Source organism: Myotis davidii, unplaced genomic scaffold (genome assembly GCF_000327345.1).
Source record: "Myotis davidii unplaced genomic scaffold, ASM32734v1 scaffold175, whole genome shotgun sequence".
NCBI classification, from domain to species: Eukaryota; Metazoa; Chordata; class Mammalia; order Chiroptera; family Vespertilionidae; genus Myotis; species Myotis davidii.
The window spans coordinates 948,104-959,512 of NW_006286972.1; the positions used below are offsets into that span (position 1 = coordinate 948,104).

The following is an 11,409-nucleotide window of genomic DNA, read 5'->3' on the forward strand; positions in this document are numbered from 1 at the left end:
GAACGTTTATGGTATATTACAGAGATAGAAACTGTAATTCCCAGAAGTAATAGGCTTAGGAAACAAGTTATAGAAGTGAAGGAAGGGCCCCAGGAGCTTGGGAATGAGGAAGTTATGGTAACCTGCCCGGGGCCAAGAGGGGGAGGGGAAAGGCACAGCCGCCCGGGGCTCCCTAGGGAGAGGGCCCACTGATTCTGTGTGTATTTCCTTGTTCTTAACTGCTGCTGAAGTTTCATGGTGTCTGCTTCTTTCACATTTTCTTATATCTCAGTACTTTCTTACCGTGGATACTGGTTTGTGTTTTTTAATATATGCTTATTGATTTCATAGAGGAAGGGAGAGAGAGAGAGAGAAACATCAATGAGGAGAGAGAATCACCCATTGGCTGCCTCCCGCATGTCCCACACTGGGGACCGAGCCCACAACCCAGGCATGTGCCCTTGACTGGAATCGAACCCTGGACCCTTCAGTCTGTAGCTCTATCCACGGAGCCAAACCGGCTAAGGCACCATGGATACTTTTATTGGCTCCAGCTTCCAGCTATCCCCAACCAAGCTACTCTGAACGTCCTTATCAATCAGTATCTCTGGAATGCTTATCTAAGGGCACGTGCTGGGTCACAGGTATTAGCGTACTTGATTTGAGTAAGTGCTGCTAGAATCTAGATTTTTCTCCAGAATAGCTGGACCTGTCTGTACTTCAACAGAAGCAGAGGATTCTTATGGCTCCACATCCCTGCTTATCCTTTTCAGTATTCAACACTACATTTTTCACACACACACACTCAAGGTATAAAGTTTTTGTTTTAAGTTGCATTTTTGAATGATTTGAGTTTGAACATTTCTTTATATCCTTAACCATTTTGGTTTTCTCTGTTACTTCCCTTTTCCTATACTTTACCTGCTTTTCTAATTTGTCCTGACTTTTGGGGGATTGTTACCAATTTGCAGGAATTTGCTGTCTATTCCAGTTATTCCTTTGTCACCTTTGGATATCGAAAATATCTTTTCTTAGTCGTTATACTGTCTATTGAACATAAATCTTAATTTTTATATAATCAAATACATTAGTTTTTTTCTTATGGTTTAACTTTTGGAATGTTAACAAATTATTTTTTATTCTTAAACCATAAAAAGAATCCCCACTATTTTCTTCTATTAGCTTTATAGTTATGTCTTTCACATTTAAGCCTTTAGGGCAGTGGTTCTCAACCTTCCTAATGCCCTGACCCGTTAATACAGTTCCTCATGTTGTGGTGACCCCCAATTTCATTGTTACAAATTAAACATAATTAAAGCCTAGTGATTACTCACAAAAACAATATGTAATTATATATGTGTTTTCCGATGGTCTTAGGCAACCCTTGTGAAAGGGTCATTCGACTGCCAAAGGGGTCGCGACCCACAGGTTGAGAACCACTGCTTTAGGGGACCTGGAGTCAATTTTATATGGGGGACTAGAGGCCCAGTGCATGAATTCGTGCACCGGTGTGGTCCTCGGCCTGGCCTGCGGGATCGGCTGAAACCAGCTCTCTGACATCCCCCAGGGGTCCCAGGTTGCAAGAGGGCGGAGGCCAGGCCAAGGGACCCCACCGGTGCACGATTGGGGCCAGGGAGAGACACGGGAGGTTGGCCAGCCGGGGATGGACTGCGGGAGGGCTCCAGGGCATGTCCAGCCAGTCTCACTCAGTCTAATCGGCGTGTCTGCCCCCTGGTGGTCAGTGCCTGTCATAGCAACTAGTCGACCAGTCGACTGTCTGCCCCCTGGTGGTCAGTGCACATCAGCGAGCGGTTGAACGACCTTAGCATATCATAACGACCAGTCGACTGGACACTTAGCATATTAGGCATTTATTATATAGGATGATAGTTTCTAAAACATTTTTTTAAATAGAGTGCCTACGAAGAGTGAGGTACTATTCAAAGTATTTTGTATACATCTGTAAACATACTAATATCCCTTCAAACCAGGTGGAGGTTATGTTGTCCTACAGGGTCACCACCTGTTTTGATCTAGTGCACAAGATAACATAATTTTACAAATAGTGTGTTAAGGAATAGACTTTATTAGGGAAAGGGAAGTTCTGCTAAGCTTGGGACAGAACAAAAGAAAGCAAAAGTTGGCTAGGGCCTAGGCCAGTGATGGCAAACTTACGACACGCGTGTCAGAGGTGACACACAAACTCATTTTTTTTTATTGATTTTTCTTTGTTAAATGGCATTTAAATATATTAAATAAATACCAAAAATATAAGTCTTTGTTTTACTATGGTTGCAAATATCAAAAAATTTCTATATGTGACACGGCGCCAGAGTTAAGTTTGGGTTTTTCAAAATGCTGACATGCCGAGCTCAAAAGGTTCATCACTGGCCTAGGCAGTCTGTTAGAGGTGCATTCATTATATGTATTTATTCTGCTGGAGAACCTCAGCCTCTTACTGGTCTTCCTATAAGAGGACGTGGGAGCAACCTTAATAATGTGGGGAAAATAAGACCATTTTTATACCAGGCATTCTCGATTTGGGTGCCAGCTAATTATAGGCCTGAGGAGAGGTATAGCCCTTTCTGAAGTGGAAAAGAAGACTCTTCTAGTCCTACAGTAATGTAGTAGTTCAGTATAATACAGTGTACATATTGGTAACTATTTTGTTACTTGATTTTGCTGTTTTAGAATATTATACTGGCACTTACAAGATATGTAATTTGTAACAAATCATAGCTAGAATTAACTTTAATTTTATATCACTCTATCAGTACAATGCTAATAAAGTACATTCTTCATCCTGCTAATACAGTACAGCTTTTAGGTAAACAATAATGGTTCATCTCTATGTTGATTTTTTTTTAAAAAATATATATTTTATTGATTTTTTACAGAGAGGAAGGGAGAGGGATAGAGAGTTAGAAACATCGATTGAGAGAGAAATATCGAATGGCTTTATCCTGCACACCCCCTACTGGGAATGTGCCCGCAACCAAGGTACATGCCCTTGACCGGAATTGAACCTGGGACCCTTCAGTCCGCAGGCCGACGCTCTATCCACTGAGCCAAACCTGTCAGGGCTCTATGTTGATTTTTAAGCTGCAGGTTTGAATCTGTTATTGAGACTGACATTGCTATTATATAGTTGACATACCTTTCATTTGATTTTGAAGTAACGAGTTAATTTATTGACTGAGATTGGGCTGAACAAATCCCAATAAATCTAACAGAACGATGAAGAATTCATGTCAGGCTAATAAACACCATGTAAACCAAAACTAGTTTATCAGTATCATGTGGATTTTCTTTTATGTGTGAAGATTACTTCCTCTTGTTGTACTTACTCTCTGCTTTTATTTGAATTGGGTCTCTACTTCTTGTGTAGCATTTCTTTTTGTGCAGATAATTTTAAAATGTCTTAAAATTTAACTCTTACAGGGCTGAGCTTCTGAAGTACTTCAACCATGACAAAAAGAGAAGCAGAGGAGCTGATAGAAATTGAAATTGATGGGACAGAGAAAACAGAATGCACAGAAGAAAGGTTGGTATTATCTGAATTAATATATTACCCACATGCATTAAAATTAAGAATTAAGCCAGAGTTCTTTTGGGGCCTTTTTTTTCCCAGCTGACATTAGCATTTTGGGGGATAATGTATTGCTTTTTCCTCTGACTTAAAGAACTTGTAGCTGGGAGGAAAAGATAGTTTTAAAAGATACTAATATGCCCTAGCCGTTTTGGCTCAGTGGATAGATCATTGGCCTACGGACTGAAGGGTCCTGGGTTTGTTTTGGGTCAAGGGCACATGCCTGGGTTGTGGGCTCAATCCCAGTAGGGGGCATGCAGGAGGTAGCCGATCAATGATTCTCTCTCATCATTGATGTTTCTATCTCTCCCTTCCTCTTCAAAATTAATAAAAATATATATTTTTTAAAAAGATAGTAATATGCATAGCTAGTAATCAAGCAATTGATTGTGATGGTTTTTATCCCTCAGGGCACTGTTTGATTATTTTTTCTTTCATTTGTGCTGGTTATTTTGATTTCCTATAGAGTTTAATTCCCAATCTGAACTAATGCAACAAATATCTAAATGTAACTACTGTGAACTGTCAGGAGTATATATGAGACAGTAACCTGCCCTTGTAGAGGCCACATTGTGTTTGAGAAGGTATACAGGTTTATGAGTAAGTATGTGCACAGTACTAAGCATATAGAGCAGTGAAGGGTGTTCGTTCTTGGGATCGTAACAGAATATTACTCTATTAAGGAAGAAGGGCAGTGGTTGTAACTTCAGAATCCAAAGGGAGAATATGGGTAAAAATAGAGATTTGGGAGTTAAGAAGAAGGCTAGAGTTAGGGCTAATGGTCCTGCTTTATTCTGTAAAGCAGGAGATGAGATAATACACTGAAAGTAAAAAGAACTAAAGAGCAGTAGAGAACTTCTTTATAGTAAAAGTTTAGAATAATTGCAGTGAGAATGGACCAAATAAAAGTGAATAGGATGTTGAGTGTTTAGAGTACAGCTAAGATTTTAGATCTTAGGTTTTAAATAAAATTGTTTTATTGTGGTAAAAACGCTTAACATGAGATCTACCCTCAACAAATTTTTCAATGTACAATACTGTGTATTTAACTATAAGAACCATGTTCTACACAGATCTCTCGAATGTATTCATCTGGCATAATTGAGATTTATACTAGTTGTTTAGCAACTCTCCATATTTTCTGCCAGCTGGCTGTCATCACTCATACCACCTCCTCATCTCAGAGGAGAGGTCTGGCTCTAGCTCGTAGGAAAACTCCACGTTAGCTGTCCTCGGTCATATCCTTTGCCACCATACCCTGGCACAGGAACATTTTCCTGACAGAAAAGGTCATGACTGCCCAAGAGGCCTTAATATTTTTGATAGAGAATTTTAACATGTTTCGCTATGCTATTTTCTCTAACAGAAGAAACAGTAGAGACTACATGTCTCTTTTATTCAACAAATTACCTCAGACCTTAGTTCTGGCTTCAGGGTATTTCATGTGTTTGCAGTTAAGCTGTCAGTCTGGCTATAGTCATCTGAAGAATTGACTGGGGCTAGCATATCTGTTTACAGGATCACTCATGAGATTGGTGATATGACTGTTCACTTCCTGACCGCATGGGCTTCTCTGTAGGGCTGCTCATGATGTGGCAAATGGCCTGAGAGAGAGAGCATGCTCACCAAGATGGGGAGCTGCAGTGTGGTTTTACATAGCCTAATTTAAGAAGCACTATATCACTTCGGACTTAGTCTTTTGGCAGCACTAGTTGGTGATAAGTCTACCACTCTGAATGGTGTCTATGCAGACATGAGTTTCAAAGACCAGAAATGTGTTTTGATATTCAGTTTTGGTTTGAGCGTATTGTTACTTTAATTTTCAGGGTAAAAATGTAATTTTTTAACCATTAAATTATTTAACATTTAGCATTGTAGAACAGACCTACACAGCTGAATGTGTAAGCCAGGCCATAGACATCAATGAGCCAATAGGCAATTTAAAGAAACTACTAGAACCAAGACTACAGTGTTCTTTGGATGCTCATGAAATTTGTCTACAAGAAATTCAGGTAATCTTTTTATTAAATTTATATCTTAGTATTTAAGTGCATATCTGAAAGTCAGAATTACTTTTTGTCATCAATTTGTCATTGTGTGAAATGCATTCACTATAAGGTGATATGAGGGGAAAAAGCACTCATACTTAAAGGATAAGAATTATGAGTAAAAATATTCATATCTAGGTCAGGTAGTAAAGTCATAAGTCCCTTAGTAATTTTGTAATCAGAGATTTAGCATTAACCCTGACCTTAAATGTGTATAATTGGTTACAAGAGAGATAACAGCAAGTATCCTATATAATAAAACCCTAATAAGCAAATTGACCAAAGGCAAAACAGCCGGCAGGAACGACCAGTTATGACGTGCACTGACCGCCAGGGGCAGATGCTCAACTCAGGAGCTGCCCCAACTGAGGGAGCTGACCGGCAGCAGCGATCCGGTCCGGGGGTGGGCCGGCCAGTGGGTGGTGCCAGGACGCCAGCCAAGGCAGGTGTCAGCAGGGCCACCAATTGCCCCACAGATAGCCTTGATCTCTCGCCAGGCCTAGGGACCCTACCCTATATATTGTGAATAGTCTCTTAGATTTAAAAATTAAAACCTGGCAAGACTACTCTAACACTGAAAAAGCAGGATGATGCAGCGATGACATGCATGGACTCTGGCTGGCACATTTTGTGGTCAGCCCTGATCCTGACACTTACAACTGTGTGACAAAGCCAATTACTTAACTTCTCTCTGCTTCAGTTTTTCTACACATAAGATGGGGGAAATGGTGCTACTGCCTCAGGAGGATCATGTTATGTACTACTTCTTATAATCAGGGCAAAAAAAAAAATGTAGTTGCCCATACAACAGCAAAATGCCTTTCACCTGTATGAAAAGTGTGGTCACTGGTGCATGCAGTTCCCTGGATTGCAAGAGGGATGTCCGACTGCCGGTTTTGGCCTGATATCCCCTGAGGGGTGCCGGATTGTGAGAGGATGCAGGCCAGGCTGAGGGACTAAATCCCCCTCCCCCATGCATGAATTTCATGCACCAGGCCTCTAGTTATATAAATAAATTTATTTAAATTGCCCCCACTAAATAAATATTCTTGCTTTTTAATGACAGATAAATTACATTGTTTTCTACTTTAAATATTTTTACGGAATAAACAGTTGCTTTTTGGCATTATTTAAAATCCTAAACTAGACTCTAGAGCTAGAGAAAACTGTAATTTAAAATAAATTCTGTTCTTTATGTTGTCCTTAATTACTAACACAGTGGTTAAAATATTTTAAATTTTGGCAAAGAATTACATGTGTTCTTTTAATTAGTATACTTTAGTGGTTAAGTATAGTTTGATATATCTATTTTTATTAAACCAGTTGATTATGTGAAAATAATCTTAGTCCTTTTACCCATATTTAGCTGGATCCAGAAAGAAGTTTATTTGACCAAGGAGTAAAGACAGATGGAACTGTACAACTTAGTGTACAGGTAATTTCTTACCAAGGTAAGTTAATTTTTGTGTAGTTATTTAAAACTGCACTCATGTTTTTCTAATATGAGAATTCAATTATATAAGTTTTGGGTGTTTTAGATGGTTGTCTAAATTACTTAATGTGATATAACCAAATATTAAGGCTTTTGAATTAATTATTTTATCTGTCAAGGTTAAGCAGATAGTATCACACATTTTACCTGGTTTAATCAGCGAGTTAGGGTAGTAAATCACAGGATCACAGAGAGGGCTGGAAGAACAGGTTCTAGTTGGCTTTCTAAGATGACTCGGCCACATTGCTGTGCGGGACTGACAATTGCCCTGCCTACCATAAGCTAGAACCATGCTTCCTTTTCAGTGTTCCACATGAGCCAAAAAATGAATGCCATGTGCCTGCTTATCCCTTCTTAATTCATTTCTCAATAGAAGGCTCATACCAGTGGTTCTAGAGCAACTGTGGGCAAACTATGGCCTGTGGGCTGGATCCGGCCCGTTTGAAATGAATAAAACTAAAAAAAAAAAAAAAAAAAAAGACCGTATGTAATGATGTTTACTTTGAATTTATATTAGTTCACACAAACACTCCATCCATGCTTTTGTTCCAGCCCTCCAGTCCAGTTTAAGAACCCATTGTGGCCCTCGAGTCAAAAAGTTTGCCCACCCCTGTTCTAGAGCCTAAGTCACATTGGGTACCCTTGCTGCAAGGCGATCTAGACTCTGCAGTTTAGCACAAAAAGAGAAATTATGCAAAGGAAGTTGCTTTATTCTCTTCCTCACCCCCACATTTTTTTAACCTATTTACTAATTGCAGACATGTTTCCCTTCTATTCCTAAATATATGTGTTTTCTAAAAATAAGGAATTCTTTTACATGACCATAGTACAATGCTCAAAATCAGGAAATATGAATTGACACAACACTGTTAAATAATACTAGAGGCCGGGTGCATGAATTTGTGCACTGGTGGGGTCGCTCAGCTTGGCCTGTGGGATTGGACAGAAACCAGCTTTCCTACATCCCTTGAAGGGTCCCAGATTGTGAGAGGGCGCAGGCCAGGCCGAGGGACCCCACTGGTGCACAACAGGGACTGAGAGGGACACGGGAGGGCTCCAGGGCATGTCTGGCTCGTCTTGCTTAGTCCCAATTGGCTGGACCCCAGCAGCAAACCTACTGGTTGGAGCGTCTGCTCCCTGCTGGTCAGTGATGTCATAGCGACTGGTCAACCAGTCAATTGTCTGTCCCTGGTGGTCAGTGCATGTCATAACGAGTGGTTGAGCGGCCTTAGCATATTATCAACATATTATGCTTTGATTGGTTGAACAGACAATCAGACACTTAACATATTAAGCACTTTAGGAGTAGAGGCCCGGTTCATGCATGGGTAGGGCCCCTAGGCCTGGCCAGAGATCAGGGCCAATCAGGTACCCCACCTCCCTGTCTCCTCCTTCCTTCCTTCTCTCGAAGCCCATGTGCCACCACTGCGTGGTTCTCCCTGCCTCCCCGCTTCCTCCTTCCCTTGCTCCCTCAGTGCCTTGTCACCACTGCTGGTCATCCGCCATGTTTCGTGCCACCTCCTTGTGGTAAGTGCACATCATACTGTGCGATCGAATTCCTGTTCTCCTGGTTGAACTCCCGAGGGGACACTTTGCATATTAGCCCTTTATATATATAGATTTCCAAAGTTCTATTGAATTGTTTTTATCATTTAATAGGACTCTGTTAAATTCTCTAGACAGATTGCTCAACATTTAAAATGGAGTTTTGCTCTCCCGTTTTAGAATATAGAACTCAACTAAGTTTTGTTAGTGAATTTCATGTTTTCATCTGGATATTTTTTAATTCACTTTTAAAGGAATGGAACCAAAGCTCAACATCCTTGAAATTGTTAAACCTGCGGAAACAGTTGAAGTAGTCATTGATCCAGATGCTCATCATGCCGAAGCAGAAGCACATCTTGTTGAAGAAGCTCAAGTGATAACTCTTGATGGCACAAAACACATCACAACCATTTCAGATGAAACCTCGGAACAAGTGACCAGATGGGCTGCCGCACTGGAAGGTTACAGGAAAGAGCAAGAGCGCCTTGGGATCCCGTACGGTAAGGAAATACACAATTACGTGTTAGGGTGAATAATAAGAATTAGGCTTGTCATAGAAGATACTAGGGTAAGCTGTAATTTGTTTTAAATGTAGAATTTTTAGGGAGAATATTGATTTTCTGTATTTCTACTATTTTTGGACTATAACACATGATGGACAAATACTGTCCTGGGTGCTAAGAATACAGAGAAATACCATCTGGCTTCACTTAACAATGGGGTACATTCTTAGAAATGCACCATTAGGCAGTTTTGTCATTGCGCAAACACAGCGCTCATGTACAAACATACAGGCTATAGCAGTGATGGTGAACCTTTTGAGCTCGGCGTGTCAACATTTTGAAAAACCCTAATTTAACTCTGGTGCCGTGTCACATAGAGAAATTTTTTGATCTTTGCAACCATAGTAAAACAAAGATTTATATTTTTGATATTTATTTTATATATTTAAATGCCATTTAACAATGAAAAATCAACCAAAAAAATGAGTTCGCGTGTCAACTCTGACACAGGTGTCATAGGTTTGCCATCCCTGGGCTATAGCCTGTCACACACTTAGACTGTCTGGAATACTCTATTGCTCTAGGCTGTAGACCTATAATATATCATGTGACTGTACTGAACACCGGTTGCAATTGTAACATAATGGCAAGTATTTGTGTATCTAAGCATAGTAAAGGTACAGTGAAAATATGGTACAGAAGATAGAAATGATACACATGAGTGGAGTTTGCAGGACTGCAAGTTGCTCGTTGGGAGTCAGTGAATAAGTGGTGAGTGACTGTGAAGGCCTAGGTGTGGGCAAACTTTTTGACTCGAGGGCCACAATGGGTTCTTAAACTAGACCGGAGGGCTGGGACAAAAGCATGGATGGAGTGTTTGTGTGAACTAATACATGTTAACACTGCTGCTGGTGAAGGAGCGGAGGGGAGAGCAAGAGAACCCTCCGATCTTTCGGCTCCGGATAGAACAGCCAAACAGACCCGATCCGGCCCGCGGGCCGTAGTTTGCCCATAGCTGGCCTAGGGAGTTACTATACACTATTATAGACGTAATCCCTTTACACGTAATTCACCAAAAAAGCTTATTTCACCAATAAATTAACCTTAGCTTCCTGTATCTTTATTTTAATTTTTTAAAACTTTTCAGCTCTTTTGTAATAGCACGTAGCTTAAAGTACACATTTTACAGCTGTACAAAAATATTTTCTTTAGATCCTTCTATAAGCTCTTTAAATTTTTTATTTTAACTTTTTAAACTTTTTTTGTTAAGAACTAAGACAAACACATGCATTACCTGAGGCCTGCACAGAGGCAGAATCATAATCACTGTCTTCTACCTCTACATTTCATCCATTCTACTGATAGGTCTTCAGGGGCAATAAATAACTTCCATGGTGCTGTCATCTCCCATAATAGCAATGCCTTCTTCTGGAGTACCTCCGAAGGACCTGCCTGCGGTGTTTATTGAGGAGGTGTCACTCTTTTTAGAAATGTATCTATCGTGGTTTGCTTTTTAAAAATTTTTTTTATCATAAGTTTATTTCTAAACAGATAATGAACATTCCTCTCTGTTAATGGAAACCTTTCAGTGTTGAGGTTCATGTTTTCAAAGTTTTTAAGGAGCTTGTTGAGGTCTGCAAAAGTTTCTAAACCCTTCACTGTCAGTTTTTTCGGGGTTTCTTTTTCTTCTGCAGTTTCCTTTTCTCTTTCTTCTTCTTTAGCTATGCGTTCCTGTGCCATATCCAACAACTTCTCATTAGTCAGTTCCTCAGAAACCACCTCTAGGAGCTCCTCAGTGTCCTCCTCTTCCACACCCAGGTTAAGGCATTTGCTATCTCAACCACAGCTGTTGGCTTTTGCAACTTTTGTATCACACAATGTTAGAATCATTAGAGTGTCACTAGGTGATAGGAATTTTTCAGGTACTGTTATAATCTTACTAGAGGCCGGTGCACAAAAATTTGTGCACTCAGGGGGTAGGGAGGGATCCCTCAGCCCGGCCTGTGCCCTCTCGTAGTCTTGGACCCCTCAGGAGATAACGACCTGCTGGCTTAGGCCTGCTTCCGAGTGGCAGAGGGCAGGCCCAATCCCTAGGTGCAGCCCCTGGTCAGGCTCAGAGCAGGGCCGATTGGGGATTTGGGGCGCCACCCCCTGTCATGCACAGAGCAGGGCGGATCGGGAGGTTGCAATGCCACCCCCAGTAACGCTCAGGGTAGGGCCGATTGGGGGGTTGGGGCACCATCCCCTGTCACC

The 11,409-nt window shown here is 40.8% G+C and overlaps 1 protein-coding gene across 4 annotated transcripts in view; it reads left to right on the forward strand.

The window, feature by feature from the left end:
* Positions 1 to 11,409, forward strand: part of GABPA (GA binding protein transcription factor alpha subunit) — a 32,108-nt gene that overhangs the window by 5,331 nt on the left and 15,368 nt on the right. For all 4 annotated transcript variants that reach the window (XM_015560680.1, XM_006758751.2, XM_015560681.1 and 1 more), the window contains exons 2-5: positions 3,421 to 3,523; positions 5,439 to 5,580; positions 6,983 to 7,067; positions 8,908 to 9,153. In XM_015560680.1, the coding sequence (XP_015416166.1) occupies positions 3,447 to 3,523; positions 5,439 to 5,580; positions 6,983 to 7,067; positions 8,908 to 9,153 (550 nt within the window). In that variant the 5' untranslated portion in view covers positions 3,421 to 3,446. The remainder of the gene's footprint in view (positions 1 to 3,420; positions 3,524 to 5,438; positions 5,581 to 6,982; positions 7,068 to 8,907; positions 9,154 to 11,409) is intronic.